At 42.6% G+C, this 22,035-nt stretch overlaps 1 protein-coding gene and 1 long non-coding RNA gene across 5 annotated transcripts in view; both read right to left on the bottom strand.

Annotated features, from left to right (window-relative positions):
- Positions 1–81: 81 nt before the first annotated feature.
- SCARB2 (scavenger receptor class B member 2) lies at positions 82–20,120 on the bottom strand. Of its 2 annotated transcripts, XM_042811991.1 has the most exons (13): positions 19,942–19,980; positions 14,174–14,225; positions 13,738–13,895; positions 10,703–10,850; positions 9,171–9,359; positions 8,338–8,429; positions 7,472–7,591; positions 6,355–6,533; positions 5,687–5,805; positions 4,269–4,342; positions 2,829–2,880; positions 2,015–2,173; positions 82–662 (listed from the first exon to the last, which is right to left on the bottom strand). In XM_042811991.1, the coding sequence occupies exons 3-13, from the start codon at positions 13,827–13,829 to the stop codon at positions 624–626; spliced, it is 1,263 nt and encodes a 420-aa protein (XP_042667925.1). In that variant the 5' UTR covers positions 13,830–13,895; positions 14,174–14,225; positions 19,942–19,980; the 3' UTR covers positions 82–623. The 2 variants fall into 2 exon arrangements, with proteins under 2 accessions (XP_042667925.1, XP_042667924.1); XM_042811990.1 differs by lacking the exon at positions 14,174–14,225 and having other exon boundaries at positions 19,942–20,120.
- Positions 20,121–20,231: 111 nt separating this feature from the next.
- Positions 20,232–22,035, bottom strand: part of LOC122157252 — a 37,033-nt gene continuing 35,229 nt past the window's right edge. For 2 of the 3 annotated variants that reach the window (XR_006167815.1, XR_006167817.1), the window contains 2 exons: positions 21,366–21,454; positions 20,232–20,367 (listed from right to left, as the gene is read on the bottom strand). This is a non-coding gene — a long non-coding RNA (uncharacterized LOC122157252). The remainder of the gene's footprint in view (positions 20,368–21,365; positions 21,455–22,035) is intronic. The other variant, XR_006167816.1, reaches the window with a different exon arrangement.

Here is a 22,035-nt window from a genome sequence, read left to right on the forward strand (position 1 = left end):
GATCAGAATGGAAAAGCACTTCCAATCGTTGGCTTCTTTCTACCCGCTAACGAGAGATACTTAATGAATTTCACGCGGTGGTTTGGATGAGTTGTACAGATCCGTTTGTGAAAGGACCCATGACTTTAATAACAAACAGTCAGTGCAAACCCGTAGTAAGCAGCGCGCGGTACTTTACAGAAAAGACAACAGTGAGGCTACAGGAAACCAACAGGTGTGTGAGTGACACAGGAACCTGCTGCATCTCTACAAGGGTTCTTTGCAGCCCACGCTCCTAAGGCCATTTGCAAGTGTTACCCGTCGTTTCTATAACGAATCAGGCCATTTTATTTTCACCGATAAAGTGGTTATGATCGTCTCTGAGTGTCAGTGTAGGTACAAGAGAGCGCAGGGCTGAAAAAAGCAGGATCTCGAGCAGTTTTAAAATGTAGTTTTGTAGTTGTAACTTAGCTGCTAAGAAAAGTCTCCTCCCCCTGATGACAGTGCGGATTCTCTTCCATCTTTGAACATTACACTTGACACGACTGTTTTTCCACAGTGGACAACACTGGGTAGTGGTAGCTGGTATTAGGTAAGCTCTAATGATTTATTCTCCAAGTTCACGTATTTAAGAAGATCTACTACTATGTCCTGATGAGCGGGGACCTCTCTTCTTCAGTGCTCTGAAAGAAAAAAGTTGCAACAAAGGAAAATTAAATGTGGCACATTCGAGCGCTTCTGTGGTGGGGAAGCTAAATTTCTTAAACTCCAAAGAGGAAAGGAAAAAGCTCTTGGCTCCTACTTCTAAGTGCAGATTTACTAAAGGAACCCTCACTGCACAGGCGAGGTGCTGGAGGGTGGATGGCAGCTTTGGCAGGTACCGGCACTGGGACGATGCAAAGAGATTTCCCTGTGCCTGTGCAGAGGCAGAAGGGGATCAGGGTGAGTGGAAGAAAAGGGCCAGGATGCACTCCCCTCAGCAACTTCTACCCGAGTTTGCCTGTGACACAGCAGGCTCAGAAGCCCAAAGGAAAAAGGACCAGGCTCTCATGAAAAGGAACCTGAACTATGGTCCTGAGAGCCCCTGGTGGTGCAATGCTTCCTGAGTACCCAGAGGCATACAAGACTGAAGCAAAAGAGCCAGAGATCAGCTCCTCGAAGCCGCTGCTTGAGGAAGGGAGGCTGCACACCTCTCCACCAAGCTGCTGCCACCGCCGCCACAACCCCAGCTGGCACTGGGTCCAACAGGCTAGAAGTGCACACGCAGCACAGCTGTGCGCTCTGGGGGTCCTGTGTGCTTTCCTACATGGCTCTAAAGAGGTGCTTGGGCAGCATCATACAAGCAACACCACACTAAGATCACAGCAGCTACAGGAAGAAAGCAGCCTACTAGAGTACCCAGTCTGTTCCTTCAACCAAAGAATCCAAAGTTTATCTCATCTGGACCCTTCTGTCTTAGGGCGAAATTTTGGCTCTCAACGTTGTTAAATAACGGCCTTAACACCATGACATTTTCAAACAGAATTTTTCATAAATAGGTGTACAAACTAGTATTATCTGGACAGAACTATTTGCATGCTGCTGTTTGTAAAATTCATCCATTCTTTAGTTATAAAATTGCATTATGATTCTGAAAAATAATCAACTGGCATAAGACAACTATTTCTACTGAGAACACTGTCAGACTGCCTGTGACTATATCTGTTCATCAAATACGGTGGGCTTTTTGCACATTACCCTTCAGGGTCCTCTAGACAGGCTGATTTTTATTTTTTATACTACTATCAGCAAGGAAATTAGGCACAGAAAATGCTACCTGTCTTACCACAATTGTCTCTTAGATTAGCTGCATTCCTTTGTTTTGGTGCTTTTATTCTGTGTCTATTAAAACATCGCTTCCCTAAAAAGGTCATTTTAAACAAAAACGACACATTAAAATGTTTCTGTGTAGACAATGAAGAAGTAAAATCAACTAGAAGAAAACCAAACACAGACAAACATACAGTAAACAAAGTCAAATTCAAGTGTTACTTACCTCTTCTCTTACTCCCTGAGACCTGCACACAAGCACACTAAAAACAATCCCAAAAACAATTCCTATTGCCATGATTACAAAAGGGATTCCAGTTACAACACTGGCTTCCAGCAGGACGTGCTTGAGTTTGTTGGCAGATGCTTCATCAATCAGAACGCTCTGGAGTAGAGAAGAGATGAAGAGAGAGGAAAAAAAGAATATTTCCATTCTTCATATTAGGCCATTTTACTTTTGTGGGGGTAAGCTAACAACACTCCCACGACTCTGCACCTTTGCTTCCTTGCGTAATGTACCTTCCCTCTGAGAATCCCCAGCTATTCCTCTGAGGCCAGAAGGCAAATCTGGTCTGCATTTCTAAAGGAAGTAGTGATTAAAATGCTCTGGTTAGGAATGCAATAGCACTGGCCTGGAATAATGACACATATCATCACAGGTACTCTCCTAGAGCGTTCCCTGAATCCAGTGAATTCAGTGATCCAGCACAGCACAGTCTGTACTACTACTGCATTTGCAGAAGTCCCCAGAAACAAAGATGAGATTCTGCACACGTTCAGCCTCTTCACCCGAGCAGCCTTTTTCCTTACTGTCAATATCTTCACAATTAAAAAGACTACCCAACAAAGATTTTCCAGAACTAAACTTAATGCAGTGGTCAACAAGCGGCAGAATGATGTTAATAGAAAACAACTTCCTACTTATCACTACATAAAACAACAGGAAAAAATACATAATTTTTTCATGGCTAGCTCAAAGTCAGTAGTTTTGCAAACATAAACATCTCACAATGCTGCAGAGAACGAATGAAATTATTTACCTCATTTATATACATCACTGGGAAAATTAGTGTTCGGATGTTACCTGTTTCACTGTGTAAAAAAAAAAAAAAAAGAAAAACAGCAATAAGAAATTATGCTTTTCCATTCTTTCGACTTGAGGGTTCTGGAGACAGATTATACAGATTATAACAGAGCTATGAACAAGGAAACTGCCCCTAAAAAAACACTGGGCTGTTGCTTTCTAACGTTGGTTTTCACTTTCCCACTGAACTAGGACAGTGTCAATCTCCAAGAAGCTAAATAATTTCTGGCTTGGGATATGGTGAGGAGAGAAAACAAGGGATCAATGAGAGGCTTGTTAGTAACTAACTGAGTGACAGATACGTCAGTCAGCAGGAACACTAAGCTAAGCTGAGGCTGAATGTTACTCATATTTGTAAAACACAGAAACAGTTGTCTGTCACATAACATTCACAAAGAAGAAAAAAAAGCGTACATGAAGTAACAGCCTACTCCTAAACTGTGTTAATGTAACAGCTCCTGGGCACCAGAAAATAAGGTAGTGTTAGTCTGAAAAAAGGTTGAGCATCCTAAGAGGACTGGACTGATTAAAACACTTATTTTTAGTTATAATATATAGCAAAAGCATGCCAATAAGTAGCAGCTCAGAAGCAGAGAAGCAAAAACAGCTATTATATCTCATAGGCAACAATGAAATCAACAAGTCAGAAAGACACAAGATAAAGGTACTGGTATTTCTACACAACTTTATCTGCAGTTTGTGGAAAGTCCCTCAAACTGAGACAACTAGAAAACCCTGCAGAATCCATTTGGAACAAAGAAGCAGAGGAGCTATTTTACGCACACATGTATTCCCTTACGCAGGATTACACTGACTACCTATGTCAGTAGAGGTTTCTATCCTTATCATACTGTTGTAGTCACAGGCAAGGTCTTTCTCTCTACCTGATCAAACAAGCCCTTCCTCATGAGTGGTGTTTTAAAATCCACCACCTGATCTTCCGCTTTGAAGGGGTCATGTCTTCTCATATGGTTTTCACATGACCGCTGCTGAGAAATGACAGCAGCTGCAGTATTTTTGCCTCCTAAAAGCAGTGAAGAGTAAGATGGCATTACTCACTGCAATCAGCAGCAAAGCCCCAAGTTTCTACCCTCCTTTTGCTGTGGCAGGTCCTTTCTGGAGAGGGTCAGTGTGATATACGGATGCCACTACAAGGATTGTGTGCAACCTGTCTCCAGCAACTTGCTTTTCTTGAGTCTTTACTCTGCAGAAAGAACTCCAATAGCCTCTTGGGCTGCGAGTGAGGAGGATACTGCCATCTGCAATTAAGATTTGACTGGCTTTCTCTCTTAAATGTTCTGTCTCCAACCAATATTCCATCTGAATACAGCAGACACATTAATTCTGAATATCAAATTAGATCTGAGATATTCGCCCAGCAGCAGGGAACACTTACAAGAATTCAGGTAATTTTCTGACATGAACATTGATCTGCATCCGCTTGGCTGCTTGCAGGACAAGCCCTGTCAGCTGGGGAATAAAATAAAGAAGTGAATTTAAAATAATAATAATAATAATAATGAACGTGAACTAATAGGAATTAGGAGAATACAACCTAATAGTTGCACTGACATGGATTTGCCAGAGTGGTACATGACTCCCTTGGAGTTATTATTGATCCACATTCACCAAAGGAAGACATTCTTATATTTTATATGCCCAGACTTCAGTCTGCCTCCAAATTACATAGATGTGAAGAGGCCACAACAGAAATAAGTGTGCCATCATGGTATGCAAACCACACTTAAGCTACAGAGGAATCCCCCATCTTTCAGATCTAGATGTAGTTTTGGAAAAAGCTGACAACTAATGCTGCTTGTTCTGGTCTCTGAATACGAGAGAAACCTTTCTTTTTGCAGATTTCAGTGGATAGGAGTGTATGGCCCCAGAGAATGATAAGCACAAAACATTTCTCAGAGTATTGCCACCACAAATAAAGTTTCAATTGGAGGCGCAGAAGTATTTTCCCTGTTCAAGCAGTCAAATTTAGTCCGTGGTGATGAGAAGGAGGCAGCACACAGCTCCTTTTACTCTCATACTTCAAAAGGGGAAGTAGGTGCTGGCTAACAGGAAGAGCCTGGCACCAAACCAGATACCAAGAAACACGTGCACTAGACCTTCAGGCTTTGAAAGAAACTATGCAATTTCTTCCTGCTCATGCTAAGCATAACAGCTTGATGAGTCACGCTGTTTCTTTCTGCAAACTAGGCAGGCCATGGTTTTCCTCTCTCTCTTTTCCTCTCTCTCTTTATCTACCTTCAGATGTGGATCTAGAGAACAGCATAAAACTACAGATCATGAGTTGAAAGCTCCCTTCATTTCTGACATCTCACTGTGAGATTACCAAAAACTTTGCAAACTACCATGAAAGACATATTGACCATGGCTGTGCATCAATCTTCCTGTGGCTCCATGCTACCTAAGTTGAGTTCAACGTCCATTGGGTATATCTATCTGCTGTCTTAGTCTACATACCTAGCTTCAACTTGGGAAAAATACAGACAGGAAAAAACCCCAGTGGGTTGAAAGCAAAGTGAGGAGAAAAAGCCTCATCTACTTCTCAGAAGTATTTTAACCCCTTCAATGCCAGTCTGATAGCATCACTAACTGCAAAGGTATGATAGGAAAAGCATTTTAATTCTTGGTACCCAGCAAAATTTATTCTATATAAGCAAATATAGATAGTTCCACATAAGCTAGTGAAGCTTCACTGTGATTAATGGGGACTACATTGATACACATCATGCAAGAAAGTGACCTAAGTCTATGAGCTTGGATTCATCTGTATAACCCTCTAAAAAAGGCTGTACTTACAGGATTGATATCCACAAATGTCTCGTGGTATTCCTTTGTTGGGTGCATGCCCTCTATGTCACTTATAAACTTTTGCTCTGCTTGGTAAAAATGTGGAGCTGACAGAAATATGGGAGCACCTGGAATGTAAAAACACAGAAAACCACAATTGAAAAAAGAAAAGATTTGAAGAAGTCTTTGAAGACATCAAAGTTCTTTGTACTGGGCATTCGCAGAATAAGTCCACTCTGGGGCTACAGAGTTTACACTCTGACTCCCTGTCCTCTGAACAATCCAAAATTTTCCATGTTCAGCATCAGCACAGCTTCACGTCTGAAGGCTGTATGCTTGTGTACTGCATTATTTGCATTCACCTAGGCACAAATGACACTACCTGCATAAGAGAAGACTATAAATACCCAAGCTGCTCAATGTGGATACTGGTTCTTTTGATTTCCCTGATTTAAATCACTGCTGGAGCTTATGGCATCTCACAGGAACATCCCCTCGGATCACGTCTTCACTACAGCAGTTTAACACCAACCAACCACTTGTTGGTGACTGACTTCACTGAGTGTAGACGCATTCCTACAGGCCTCACCAAACTGTCCTCACATGTTTCAGACAGAAAGGAGCAATATGCTCCCACTGAAGTCCCTCCAATCTATTTCCACTGCCTGGCAATATACCTTGCTTGCAGATGCTGACATTGAGGACACCAGCACCAGGGCAGTTTCCTGGTGGTACGCAGAATCCAGCGTTGTCTGGGTTAACGGTGGTGTTGGCAAACACCATAGGGGAGGGCACAAAGCGGTACGTTGGGACACCTGCAACACTTCCTGAGCTGTCATACACCAGGTAAAGAGATCTGCAAGGCAGAAAAACCAGACCAAGATTTGTTAGTCTTCAGCACATGCTGATTACCTGCTGCAAATGTCTCTGTTGATGCCTGTGCATCTATTTCAGTTTAAAGGAAGCTGAAAGTTTAGCCTAAGCCCATTCCAACAATCTTCTGTATTCAGTGTAATATGTTTTTGATCTACACATGTGTATCTCATCACTCTGCTGCTGCACCAAATGGACAATACTGCACAAATTGTGCTGTTCCATGAACACTGATGCTTGCCTTCAGCATTTTGGGGGTTGATTCTGGTCCCTACGATGCTATTGTGTGTTGTGCAAAGCAGTGCTGGTACACGTTATTGAGGGGGAACACAGTGGGGCAAGGTCAGGGGAAGGCACAAATTTGGCTAGATTTAATTTAGTCCTAGATTTATGATAATATACATCTGTACTGATTTAGATAGAGAATTTCAGATCATTTTTGTTGTCCATAGACAAGAAAACTTGGAAGGGAAGAGACCCGCAGGTGGAATGTCAGGAAACACCATGTTTTCCTGCATACTGTTGCATTTTAAGTGGCACTGTTTCAAGCCATGCATCTCTGAAGAAGGTAGTCTGTGTTCTCTAAAAAGAGAGTCACAGGAAGATTTTCTAAGGAAAGAAGCTTCAGGCAAGGTTCATATAAATCCTGTTCCTCTCATTACAAGCCCCCCTAGGCAGTCCAGCCACTCTCCAGACACCTTTTTGATTTCCACTTTACCTTTCTTTAGAAACAACACATCTTTAACTTGATGCATATTGGGGTGCCTGTGGTTTAATTCTCTTGTCCTTCATAGCACAAACAAATACTGAACACTGATACTGTTAAATAAAATGATGGACAGAAAAATATCAACCTAATATGAAACCTCAATAGGAATGGACACAAATGCTCTGCTGTGAAGTCCAATTCCCTTTTCTTACCTGCAGAAATCAGAAGAAAATATATAAATGTTCTCATCTTTGCTAATCAATGGATGAAAAGATGTCCCATCTGTTCCATTGATCATGTTACAAGTCTTTGTTGTCCACCAGTTCAATGACCTGAAGAAAATTAAGCAAAGAGAATAAAGTTTAAAAGACCTTTAATTGGTGGTCAGTCCAGGTTATGCTCTGAGCAAAGGATTAACAGACCTGTATAGTGCTAAGTTCTATTTCCTCTACTAACAAAAATAGGGTTTAAATTGCATTTATCTCATTATTAAACCGGTGGCAAACAAGTAAGAATCCATCTGCAAGAGTTTCTCCCATATATGTAATTGATGGGAAATGTTTTATTTAATGGGAGAGAGTTGCTTTATGTAGTTCTTTGGCTTCTGTGTAATGCTTGCTGCCCTCCAAGTAAGTGTCAGGCACCCAGGCATGAGCTTTCTCAGCCCCAGCTCTGGGCACAGAGCAGCAAGGAATGGTGCTGCCTGGATACGCAGGATGTCTGTGCCACAGCCTGCTGCTTTGGTACTTCAGCCCCACAGGGCATGCAGGGTTGTCCCAGAGGAGAGAGTGGAGAAGGGGCCACCTCTGCCACAGGGCACACAGGGGCTCAGAAGTGAGTGTTCACAGCAGTCTGCTCTCTAAGGGCAGGGCTGTCTTTTCATAATTACATGACCCATGCTAAAATACTGGAGGCACAATTGAAGCTAGAGCTGCTAAGAAGTACCATCAGCTCCAGAATAAAATAACCTTTTTTTTTTTTTTTTTGGTAAAAGAACATAAAGATGAACATTTTTGCTCACTAGAAGTATGAAAAGAGGCAAATTTTAACAGAGGCCTAATCACACTGCAAAACTTACTCTTTTCCTTTCCATTCCACAATTCTTGAGAAGTTAAGGTAGTTCATTTCTCCACTGAGGAAAACATATTCTCCATCATCAGTTCCATTCATCTGCAAACACACAGGTGAGTTTTTGTTATTCCACTCACCTTGTTAACACTTGGCCAGTAACTACATCAGAATAACAGGAGTCTGAGTTGTCATCACTTCAATTCCACTCTGGGAGCGACTGCTTTGAAGTGCGTGCAAATCATCAAACTTCACCTTGTATATGAAATCAGGTGGCAGTGGCTGTGCTAAATTCTCACTCCTCCTCGGTGAAGGGGATCTAACATTAGGTTAGCTCTTCTTCCCCTCTGAAATTTGCCAATAGCAAAATAAACCCACAGAAAACAAATTGAGTACTGCAGATAATCTCTGAGAAACAAGCCCAAGCTGACTTGCAGTCAGAGACACTGAGGAAGCCAGCAATGGCTATCGCTCAGAAATAACATACAGTCTCAACTAACTACTACTAAGGAAATCTTTCAGGAAATTTTCTTTCTTTCACAGTGCTGGTACAAATAAGACCACATTACGAAAACGAGCACAGTCAACAGTAGAGATGTTTATATCCACTCTTGGAAAACTCATGCATATATGACAAAGGGAAGAGATAAAACACTTGAAGTTGGATCACAGGTCAGAGCCTAGATACAACCAAACTGAAGAGGAAACTTCCTTTTGCTACCTCTGCAGCCTGTCTTTACAGCCTCAGTTTGTGAGCAGCCTGGCTGGCAATGACAGTCCCAACACTGTGGCACTGACATCACTCCCACTTTAAAGTGTCAGGAAGTCCTGCACAGTAATTACCTTATTAAAGAAGCCAAACACCGGGTCGATTTCAGGATGCAAAACATGAATGGTTGACAGGAGTTTGTCTTTGTAGCCCCACAGTAATTCGTGCACTGTGCGAACTGTGAACAGGGATTCTTGGTACAGGAGCAATAGCACCTCTGTGGCAAACTGAAGAGATGTTGCCCTGGTCCACTCCATTGCAGTCTACCAGGGGATTAGAATCAGGGATAAATGGTCAGATTTATTGTTGGATAAACAGTAACAATTGGACACAAACAGACACATATCAGCACTGCACATGTTTCACTTGTATTTTCAGTTTTGCTATTTCCACTTGTGGCAAGTAATATGCAGGCTAACAGGTTCTTCAGCTATTCTTGACAGGGAAGTACTCCTACAGGTTCCCCCTCAGCCAGACATGGGCACACACCCAGGTTGGTTTCATGCCAACCCCTTCTGTAGTGTTCAGAGTGGATTTTAAGAGAAACTGGCAACACCGCTTTCTAAACAGTGGGAACTGCTGGAGATGTGTTCTGGATTTCAGCCTGAGGAAGTCATGGTTTACATTTTGAAAAACAAAGACTGTAAAGATAGGTAATCTCCAAAATAGAAACACCAAAAGTTATCTATTTCGTAGCTGGAAAAGTGATTTAATGATATGTATCTAAAATAAATAAAAAAAAAAGAAAAAGGAAAGAATACTCCTTGGATGAACCAAACTGCAGCTCTTCTAGAACTACCTGTTACAGTATATCTCAGTCAAAAATCTGAACAAGAGAATATTAACACTCAAATGCCTGTGAAGAACATTGTATTCACCCAAATCAAAACAGACATTTTTAGAAATTCTAGGGAAAAATTAATAACGGACTTCAATTACAGGGTATAAATGAGCATAAGGAGTAAAGGCTTCGTTACACAATCAACAAGTATTTCTGTATTGTCTACTTTTCCTTGCAAGGTATAACTGCTTTGTATCTGCTTGTTCTTGAGCTGTCAGTACCTGTGTGAGATCAAAAAATAATGGTCTGCTTCTGTAGTCTGGCCTAAAACAGAGCGTGAGTGCCTGTCTTAATTGTAATTGGTAGTACCTTTTCATTCACTGGCATCTGAAATCTCTCTTGTATAATTTTTTTTCCAGTTTGTGATGCAGACTTCGAGGTGATTTTTGAAATTTTGATTGAAAACAACAACAAAAACGCATTCAAATGTCAGAGTTCCTCCTATGTGTTTGATTCCAGTAATTTTGTTTAGTCATGAAAAGCCAACAAGCCTGATTTGATTTTTGCTCATCTCCAAATTGTTGGCTCTCAGACAAGGAGTGAAAAACTGATGCTACAGAGGTGTTTGATGAGGAAGGAATGTAACAAAAAAACCACAACAGTTCAAACCTAAAATGAATGCAGCATCTCTCTTGATATAAACCGCCTCTCGAGTTCTTCAATCATCTTTATCTACCACAAAAGGGAGAGGCAGTATGGAGCAACAAGCTGGTAGGTATAACACGAGTTACACCGACTCCCAAGCAGAAATGGAGGAGAACTCACCACTGCAGGAACATTAATTGTTCTAATCAGATCCACTTCAGGGTCTCCAACTGACTTCAGAGGTTCAAATACATACGTCTTTGGATTCAGAGCAGATACTTTGGTGCCGTTGTCCAAAAATTGAACATGCACTCTTGGCCTGTATTCTCTGAAAAACAAGAGTTTGCTCTGTAAGCAAGTTAAACATGTACAATTAATGCTAACTGCAATCAACTTGTGGCTATTGTACTGTTCTAAAAAAGTGAGCTGCTCATAGCCTCAGAGGTGCTTCTGGTGCTGTCTAAGCACTCAGAAAAGCAACATAAAACTTAAGATTGCTGACAAACAAGTCCAATTGGAAGAAACATGAAATGCTACCTGGTCTAGTAAGGTCTAGTAAGGAAGTCAGATCTTAACTACCATGAAGCACATGTCATAACCATAATTTAGTCCATGAACAATAGCATTTTGCAAGCAAGAAACACAATTCTATAGAACCGGCTGGCTTAGGTTCAAAATGAGATACATATCTATCTTCAGCAAATGAGAAAGCAGAAGTGGCAGGTTGTCTTCTCATGACATTATCCATCTGGCATATGTCTGAGTTTGAATGGACTGTACTGCATGAGCATACATTCATGTAAGAGCTTGTTCATTTTTACAATGCTTTGCTTCCTGAGTAAATTCTAAATCCAAAGACGCAAAGGTGAATTATCCTGCAAGACTCTGTTACAACGTTTTTCATTCACTGCAGATCATAACTCCACTCCTGGCTGCACTAGATCTTTAATGCAGCTTAATGACAGGCTGTATTATTTGATTTTGTCTTTCTAATTTAAATCAAACTGGAAAGGTCTACAAAAATCAACCATCTCCCAACATTCCTACAAAAACAGTGTCATCTACCACTTCTCAGCATCCCTACCACCTATGAACATTTTGGTCTGGGTACTTTCTAGTTTGATTTGGCAAAAGCCTCTTCTACATTAATCTACTCTATAGCCTGACGCTTGAACAGAAGGGGTGGGAATGAACAGCTGTGAAATGTCTTATCTAAACCAGGCTAGAGGTAACCTGAGAAGCCCTTCCAGCTCTAAAAAGTCTACAGAGGAAAATAATACTCCCTGACTAGGGACACAGGTAGGAGCACAACGGATGTTAAAGACAACAATCTGTTCATGTGTGCACGAGCAGAAAATATTCAGCTGATCTTAGCAAGCTTGGGCAGATAAGCAGCTTCCATTTAGAATGAATTCTTTTATTTATTGTAAATCCAACTTACAGGATATAAAAAGACAAGCATGGCTGCATTTTTGTTTGAGAATCTACTTCTGCACTAACTGGGTTTACAATCTATGTTGGTCAAAACCATGAACTGTTTCAAACTTAATCACCTAGGATGAGACTATTTAGCCATCTCCTCCTCCTCTCTGCCGCTCCAGACATTTTCCCCTGCCTGCTGGGGGTGGTTCACTTCCAGCCTTTCTACCCAATTTGATAAAACAACTGAGCCATGCACTTCTTTTTAGAGTATTTTAGACGTTCTGCCACATGCTAAACCTAAATGGCTCTTGATTACTTTGCTACACTGGGCCTGTGAGACAAACTTAGCATTTACTCTCTGGCTCTAGCATGCAGTATGCATGCAACACCTCTTCCCGATCCTGCTCCTCCATCATACCTCCTCCTTCCCCACCCACTGCCAACAGTCGGGTTCAGTTAACAACAGCACTTAAGCAAGGATTAAAAAAAGAATCTACTGGGAAAGAGCACTTCGGTTTTTAACTTTCCTGTTTCTTCCATCCAATGGAGCACAGTACAGTTGAATTTTGTTTAGACATGACAAAATTGGGCAAACCAAAGACACCAGAAGCTGGAATGTACAGCCTGCCTCCCTTGGACAGCAATTAACAAGGCAGGAATCACCTGCCCCAACCTGCTCCTACACAGACAGCCTGCGGTGTGTACTGCATGGGAAAGCTCTGCCAACAAGCCACAAGTCAGTAGCTCTCTATTTTTTTCTCCAGTTCTACCAGTTTATCTAATAGAGGTATTCTGCCAAAGTAGCATAACTACTTTGCCAAGTCTTAACAAACACAGTAATGAAAAGGAGGAAATGGGAAAAGGGAGGAAGTAACGCAAAGCTGAGCTGTGGGAGGAAAGGAACAGAAGGGGAAGGCATATTGCAGAGAACTAGGCAGCCTGAGAGAAAAATGTCTGGATCAATGTGTGACAGTGACATTGGCAACAAGAAATTTACATTTCTGTCTTAGTTCTCATACCTCCCTCAGTTCAAAGGCTGTCATGTCTACTGCCACAGGACTGCTCCTGGTGTACATTACTGTGTGCAGAGGAGCAATATGAAACTGTAAGGGAAAACTTACTTGTAAAGCGGACTGAAATCTCTCCAGGTCCAGAAGAGTCAGACTGCTCAGTGTGGAGCCATATCATGCAGAAGGAGAGGCCAGGAGGATGGATAAGCTCCAACACTGCACATGGCCTTACTGAATCCTGCTGTCTGTAAAAATTGTAGATGTATCTGAATCTAAGTAGGTGAGGGCTGGCTGAGGGAAATCCCTGTAGTTCCATTCTGTAACTGGTTTTCTGCCCACATTTTTACTGATATGAATTGTGCAATTCCAGCTAGGAACTAAGTTCTGAGTGAACACATGAATCACACCTTTACGCAATGCTCCTCTTGGAATACATCTCAGTCAATCAGTATCTTCCTCTCACAGTACAGTAGGCCATGATGCAGAGGGCTCCTTTGCATCCAGCTGCTGAGGAACAGCAGTGCAAAAGCAAAATCTTGCACAAAATCTGAGAAGATGCTGGCTGAATCGGAAACTGCTTGCAGGTTGTTGATGTGTCAGCCTATCAGGTGTACTATCCAGGTAGTGATGAATGAATCTATTCTCTGCTGAATAGTTTTTCAAGCATTCGCTAACAGCTAGGTTTCATCCTAGAATGGGATCCCAAACGTTCTGAATCCCACTTTTTTGCCTCCTTACACACACCATGTTTAGTGAAATATAAACACAGAAAAATGCTCCTACCGGTAGGTATATGGCCCTTTTTCCTCCACAAGAGGAGTAGCACCTTGAAGCACTTCTAGTGGATTTGTCACATTAAAAAAGTAAAACTGCATGTAGACTGGTGGAGGAGGATCTTCCCAAGCTTCAAAGGTTTCTGTGCCATTTTTTAATACTGTACCCTGAAATAAGAGAAAGACAAATAAGCCATTAGTGGTAGATACTGAATGATAGTCATAGGAAAGGGAGAAATTCTATGCCCTCAGAAAAAAGCAGACATTAAGATTGGAGATCCCAACTCTACAGATCCTTTGTGCTTTGCTTTGAAGCACATCACCAAATCAGACACATACAACTAATACAACTATACTTGCAGCCCAGGGGCATACTTTGTTGGAATTACTGATTTGCTTCTTCCTACAGACAGTTCTGCCTGACATTTTTCAGAATGAAGACTTACCAGCTACTGCACAATGATCCTCTTGCACTCCCTGTATCAGCAAAAACATAACCTGGTGTAAAACAGCACAAAACAAGCCGTATTACAGAAAAAAGAAGTGGAACTCAATAGTGTGAGGCCAAGAAGTCATAAACAAGATATCTCAGGAGGAAAAAGGCCAAAAAAGAAGTTCATCTTCCTTATGTTTATGATTTATTTGCCTAGGAATGTCAGATTCCAGTACAGCTGTGACACTCTGTCTCCAAAGCAATTGGACTTTGTTTCTCATTGGCCAGGGAGAAAAAGCTGCAAATGACAGAAATTTAAGCAGAGACTGAGATTCACACCTTTCTGAGGACTCTGAAATGTTCTTTGCCCTCTGCCTTTAATTACAGCAATGAGAAGGTGTGCATCTCCAGACTACTTGTGTATTTTGTACTCAGCAAAACATGGGCCTACAAAACAAGAGCTACAAATAATTATTTTATTACAGAAGCTCTTACATAGTGAATCAGTAATTCCTATATCCATGTGTCAGAAGGAATGGCACAGCTGTAGCTGTATGCAGCTGCCTTAAGAATATATAACATAGGTCTCAATCCCATATTTTCTTACCATTCCATTTTACATAAAATTCACCACAACTATAAAAGCACCGCTAAGAACACCACGAAAATCAGGGCTTTTCCTATATTTTAACACTGCTGCACCAAAGCTGCAGTAAAGAAAAACATGGCTTGCAGAATGGAATTTACGAGAATACGTGAAACAAAACTCTATCTTTGAAAAGCTTATCACCAGTAGGGGAAAGAAGGAGGGGAAATAATTTGCAATTAAATGGGTCTCATCAACACTTGCTCTTTTTATTCTTCTGAGAAAACAAGTCAAATATTGTTAAGCACAAATTCAAAAGCAAGGCAGGCTGGACAGCTGCCATTTCTTGTTTAACATCTACGAGGTCTTAACTTTTATCAGCCACAGTGCCTCAGGATTCTTTCTTGGTTTTCTCACTAAAGGAGCTGTTTTCTCAGGATGCAGCTTTTAATTTTGTATGATTGGATAAAGAGAAGACTGTTTTAAAAAAAAAAAAAAAACAAAAAACCACACATTGGCGGGAGCTTGGAATGGCAGCAGTATTCCTGAATAGCAAAGTAAGCCCATCCAGCCAGTAGTATTCTGCAGATGCAGACTGCTTTCCTCTGAGGATTTCACACCACATTTTCTACAAATGCCACAAATAATGCAAGCCATGTTTCAGGTGCTTTGTGCATTTCTTCTTCCTCACATCCACTGTTTCCTACACAATCCAATGCTCTTGATCTGCTGTTTTGCAATTTATGCCAACGTGGCTCAGGCCTATATTCAGACTGAGCCTTCCCGAAGTTGGTTTGTAGGATCAGAAATAGAAAATCTCATTAAATCAGGCATACTGTTTCCATGACACTGCCAGAAAGGGCTGGGAATGACACAGCATTGTATTTAATGAATCCAGAAATGACCGCTATATTTTTTCTCCATATGCACAGTCGGTTATTTGAGAGGCAGTGGTGTAGCACCCTACTGATGTCAGTCCCCTTTCTAAGTCGTACACAGCTCACATTTCCCACGTGCATGAAATACAATTGAGTACGAATGTGGCACCAATATTTGTATCAGACTACTCACACCCATCTTGACCTTACCTCTGGGAATGAGTACTATTCCCCAAGAACTAGTAAGCATTATCAGAGCACCTATTTACTGCTCAAACTGCTCTCACATGAGGCAACTAAAATGAGAGATTGCTCAGTCTAAATGTTCAACTTTTTAAAAAAGTGAACCCCAGTCATATTAATTCCAGTTTCATGTTCCTGAGATTTTGAATTTTAAGCGATCCCCTGGGAGATGAAGTACAGAGCAAAAGGGCAGTGAAACACTGTCCTACTGCGATTTATTTGCTGGATCTGCGTAACACTGCTTGGATCTCCCACAGAAATGACAGGGACTAATTTTAGCTCCGCACAGTGACAGCAGCAGTGTAAACCCAGATTCACAAACTTCTGAGCAGGACTTAGATATATTCCCATAAAATTCTCAAATAACAAAATACAGTGTGCTCTTTTCTTCTGTTTTTCACCAAATGTTACCAGGAATACTTGCATCTGCCACACGATACTACATTGCCCAGTGCTAAGAGAAAAATTATGAGCTCATATTTGAACAAAACGTATGTCCATGCCCCCAGCCGAGTTTAGTTCTGCTGACTGATTCACAGCAGAGGAGCCTCTGACATTACACGCGTGGGATCATTTTTTTGACAGAGGTTGTGGTCACTACTAGGACAGGCAGGCTGCAAAATACTAGATTACATGACTGCTCTTTAATCTAAAGATATGTAAAAGATACAGCCTCACCTGCAGTTATTGTTGCTGTACTGTCAGAGATTCAGTCCTTCCCTCCTGATACATGCAGAAGTACAAAGCATTCAGAACCCTCAGATCAGACTCCAGTCCTGCAGGCAGTAGCCCAGGAAGGCCTGAGACTCTGAGATGCTGTCTCACAGAGACGTATGATGCACCTTCTGCAAGACCAGCACCTAAAAGCAGTGCACTACATGATCTTGTGTCCTCACATAGCTGTGCTGCACAGCTTCTTGTTTCTCAGTGGAGTCCATATTCATTTCAAACAACAAAAACATCTGTCCCCCTGGCTTTATTTACTGTAACAGTCCATTTGCTGGTGTTTCCTTGCCTTAGCCTCAGATCACAAAGAGGAAATATAAAATGAGCTTTTCCTCCAAAATGTAATTTTTACTGCTGGTGATAGTAGTTTTTTTCCTGAAACTGCAAAATGATCTAATTCCAGGACAATACATCCATCTGTGACAGAACTGAATCACAACTTCTTAAGGGAAGCAAGAGGGTAAATGTTCAGGCCAACACAAGCAGATTTCTCTGACCCTGTGTTTTTAGAACTGTCTGTTCAAAAGGAGCAACTCAACTCCAGACTAAGCAGTGCTGAGAGTATTTCACATTAAGCAAAAGCTTACAGTGATCAATATATAAAATAAGTCAAGCGATAAAATATCTTCCCTGACCCTCTGGGTCTTACATGCTCCTAATAATTCAGCTCTAGAGACTGCTGGCAACAAAAGCCCATTGAAATTTAAAGGGGTTAGAAGACTAAGCATTTTCTAAAATTATCAGCATAAGATATGTGGCATAAACAGAACACTTGAGTAAAGACACAAGGACTGATTGTCCAAGTTTTGCATTAGGTACACAGCTCAAGGGTTGTCATGTTCATAAACTGCACAATTAAGGCAGTAAAATCCACAATCATGCAACAAATATATATGATAAGACAAACATTGCTTGCAGCTAGGCAAGCCTTTATTCTGTGGGCAGCTATTTTACTCTCTTTTATTGCAGTTTTTTTCCCATGATTTGATCAGTTTCAGGTGCTACCCCAACAACTCACAGTGCTGGACTAGATGGACATCTGATCTGGCACAGCATTCTAGTTCACACACAAAAAAAAAAACAACACTAAGACTGACAATAAGAAAATAAATTTGAATGCTTTCTGAGAAAGGTGTTCCCACTGTCCTCGTTTTTACAGAATTGCCTGCTGACTTTCCAGGGAATATGAAGTGTGATGTCCTGCTGATTCCCCTGTCCTTCCCGTACTTCCACTGTCTCCAGGAGCCCAGGAGGACTTCATGCTCCCTGTCATTGGCTGGAAAGGATGCGGCACACAAATTCCCTACTGCAAGCCAACTTATCGTCGTTGCTCTATGGATTGTGAGTTTGGATACACATGGGCTTCAGAAGGTCCAAAATGCAGCCTTCCAATTAAGCTTACTTCACTGCTTCACTTACTTCACTGCAGTGCTGTTGCAGGACTGCTAGAAAACCCTCAATGGAGTACGGACTACCTGTGGAAGACAACCTCCTTCCCCTTCTGCAATTCTTCCAAAGGCAGGTGGGTGTGGATGGTAAAGAGGGGCCAGCATGAAACACACGAGCACTGAGATGGCATTTCACATCCATTGCCCTGGACTTCAGAGCAGTGATGGAATTCAAAAAGCTCTTGTCTTGCTGCGTTTCAAAGGCAAATTGAGATTTGTGTATTTGTACAAGATTTTCTAAGCTGTAGACATGGTTACATAAGAGACAGTAACCTGCTAGGCCACACACAAACAAGAAAAACATGTGGAATAAAGAACACGTGGAAAGAAGCAGAATCAGCAGAGTGATGAGGAAGCACAATGATTAGGGCTGAAAGCTGTTCTTCCACAGTTCGAATGCTTGGCTCTTGCAGATAGCCAGCAGGGTGCCACTGGCTTGTGTGGGGAGCAGGATGCTTGATCCTGTGCAACCCAGATACACTGGCATGAGCTGCAGAGTACTAAGTAGGAAAAGACTGAGCTCTAGGAACTGTTTCCTGCGTTACCCAAAGCTCTGGCAAGTGACTATCGATTTACTCTTATATAATCAACCACTAAGGGTAAGGAGCATGCAGCTAAGAGGTAATACGCATAAGGAGGATCACAACTAATTCCTGACAGTCCTACGCTATCCCACCAAACCTTTTTTTCCTTTCTTCACCCCCCTGCACTTGGTGTTAAGTCCATGAAATATTTGAAACTACAACTTCTGCTGTGATACAGAGGATGACAGAATGGCTTGGTTTGCACAAAACTTTGCATACATTAACATTCACATCAGTTCATTTCTGCCTTTCAGAATGCCTATGAGCTGACGATGGAACGACTGCAGAATAACCCAGGCTACACTCCACTTCACTGCCAGGAGGAGCTCCTAAAGAGCAGCTGACACACTGGCAGCCCACACCTCAGCTCACCCTATGGTGGCCTCCTGTTGGCTACACTCCAGACTCAACAGAAACACCTGGAACTTGTTTTAAGCTGACTGCACTCATGAAATCAAATTAATTTAAGACACTGTAGCTTCTCAGTGAGGAAATGCCCACTATCAATGCCTTGAGGAAAATAACAGCACATGGGTTAGGACAGCAGATTTCTGTCACCAACCAGACAATAGCACTGGTCACATCATACGGTAGTGCTCTTGGTTTCTCTGAGTAATACAGGCCATTACATTCTTCAGACTAGGAAGATTAGTTAATTTACATGCTTCACACACACTTTAGGGGAAAACAGCTACTGAGGAGTGCTTTTCATGATACGTAGGGGAGTTTCTAACACTAATGCAGTTGACCACGACAGAAATCCAAATGGCCAGCATTTGGATTTATGACCAACATGACCATAAGGGAGGAACAAAAACTGAGGAGGACCTCTGCACTCCTGAGGATGCCAAGACAGGTGTCCCCAGACCACAGCATGCAGCCCGTCTGCTCCAGAGGCTGCAATAAATGGAGCAGCAGGGCAAAAGCTGCCAGAAATATATGATGGACATGGGCAAAGGTGGAGGCAGGAGGAGTGCTTCAGGTGCTCCCTGCTGCCCTGTTGTGTGTTGCAGCATCTCCCCCCCCCCCCCCCTCCGCCAGATCACAGCAGATGTCTCACAGCCTGTAAAACTGTCTCAGAGCGCTTATTTTTACTCATATTGTCTAATTTCATGCAGCCCAACCCGAGCCCCGCCCCGGCCATAAAGGACCAGGCGTTTCGTCGCTGAGAGGTGCATGGTCCTCACCCGACCGCGCTTGGGCACCAAGGAACTGTACGGTACCACTCCGCCATCCCCGTCCTCCCTCCCTCTGCTGCTCAGGGTTATTTTGAGAAGGAATAAACCCATCGGGAGGGACTGCAGCCGAGCTCTCACCTGCTTCACCTGCAGGTCCACCACCGTCTGAAAGACATGCGCCACCAACAAGGAGACGCTGGCGATGAGCAGCGTCAGAGCCAGGACCCCCACGGTGACGAGACACAGCGACCTCATGGCTGCCGCCGATGAGACACAACACCGCCGTCAGCACGGCCGCCGCCAGGCTCCGGGCACGGCGCAAGGGGCGGGCGGCCGCCTCGCCACGCCCGCCGCGGGGCCGGGAGCTGCGGCAGCGGAGCCACCCGCCCCGCCGGGCACCGAGGGAGGGAGGGAGAGTCCCGGTGGCGGGGGCAGCTCCGCCGCGGGCGGGGGCCGCCTGCGTGTTTCGGCGGAGCGTTGCGCGGCCTGGTTGTTGGTTCGTGCTGAAATCTTCCTGCCTGCTGTGGGCGCCTCCTGGTGCAGCAGTCACGTGTCAAGGGTTTGCTGTGAAACAAGTGGAAGAATAATTATTCTTTAGAGGAAAACTTGTAGGGAACAGAAACAGCCTCTAGAGCGAATAAAGCTTCGTAGGGATCAGATTCTGCCATAATTCAGTGCAATGCAGCTTCCAGTAGTGCAGTTAAGACGCATAAGAAATAAGGTGATGTATCCACTTCTCCTTTAAAAGGCAGTGGGCGCTCCTGTTCTAGCTTCCCACCCAAAATCACTTCCTGGAGCACTGCAGGAGGAGGGAGAGGAGCACGCAGCTGTGGCTTTCCCAGAAATGGACGCTGTGCTATCTGCCTTTCATCACAGCCTCTGTATTTCACAAAAGGAAGGGAAGTCCCAGGGATGCAGGACCTCTGCCTGTCCCATAGCCACAGCCATGCTGTTAGCAACGCTCACACTTATTAAGTCTTGAATTGGCTCCCGCTCCTCCAGCATTTTCCAGTCATGGGGCAGCTGGCCATAGTCGCCTGGATTCAAGTAACGCCTTCCCTTAGGGAAAGCAAGTAAACTATCAGATAGATTCCCTGTTAAAATTGCTGGGGACAATGTTACAATGTACTTTTTTCTCTCATGAAAGGCTATGAGGTCAACTTTCATTAATTACTTGGGGAACTAGCACTCGTGTGGTTCCTCTTATGCAGTAAACAAAACCCACTGTTCTGTTAACAACTTTTAATTTGGATTCCCATACCTAAGTGGTGACTTCACTCAGTTTCATCCTCTTCTCTCCAAAAACAAAGCAACAGAATAAATATTAGAACCCTTTTTTTGAAGACTGGTTGAACTATAGCAATAGAATTCTCCCCTTGAAAAATCTTCCATAGGAATTTCCTTATGGAACCATAAACTCTCCCTTACCCCATAAAATACTGTTTTTGGTGGGGACTGGCTGCCATGACGACTTCTACAAGTGGATATCTCCTCCCAGAATGCATTAAACATTTTCCATGGCTTCTTGAATCAGTGTAAAGGAGCCCTTGTTCTTGCCTCACCTGAAGTACTGCAACTGCTCTGTGCCTTATGTTTTGTCTTGAGGATATCCTGATGCATGTACTCCAATGTAAGTCAACTGGTCCACTGTCTCCAAATCAGAGGTTCAGAAGAAAAAAAAAAAAAACACCACCAAGATAAATAAACAAGAGAACACTTCTCTAGTGAAACAAAGCCATTTTTACCATCTCTACATGTCACAGCCATGAAGCTTTTTTATTAACAAAGACCATGCTGTTTTTATACTAATACTGAAACCACAGAAAGTCAAAAGGAAGGTGAGAACATTTAACAGGTTGTAGAGACCACATCTGAGTTATTATATACAAGACGCATGATTTTTTTAATGTAAATTTGCTTTGCCAAATTTACAGACAGATGAAAGATTTTTTTGCAAGCCTAGAGATCCCAGACCTTGCAGATTAAGCACTGATTCCTGCAGAATTTTGCTTTTAGCTTAATTCAATGCTGCAATTTTTGTTTTGCCAGAAACCTACCTGTGGAATGTACAAAATGACACTACTTGTTCATACAGATTTTCTAGATACTCTATGTGGATTATTTTCTCCCTCCCTCCCTCCCTCCCTCCCTTCCTTCCTTCCTTCCTTCCTTCCTCCCTCCCTTCCTTCCTTCCTCCCTCCCTCCCTTCCTTCCTTCCTTCCTTCCTTCCTT

Source organism: Centrocercus urophasianus, unplaced genomic scaffold (assembly GCF_019232065.1).
Source record: "Centrocercus urophasianus isolate 14NV4802_14NV808 unplaced genomic scaffold, USGS_Curo_1.0 seq_13, whole genome shotgun sequence".
Lineage (NCBI taxonomy): Eukaryota > Metazoa > Chordata > Aves > Galliformes > Phasianidae > Centrocercus > Centrocercus urophasianus.

Coding starts and splice junctions, on each gene's coding strand:
- SCARB2 (XM_042811990.1), bottom strand. CDS start 20,058: ATGAGGTCGCTGTGTCTCGTCACCGTGGGGGTCCTGGCTCTGACGCTG. Junction 10,851..13,737: donor AAAGGGCCATATACCTACCG/GTAGGAGCATTT, acceptor CTTGTTTTTCAG/AGAATACAGGCCAAGAGTGC. Junction 2,174..2,828: donor CAGTGATGTATATAAATGAG/GTAAATAATTTC, acceptor TCTCTACTCCAG/AGCGTTCTGATTGATGAAGC.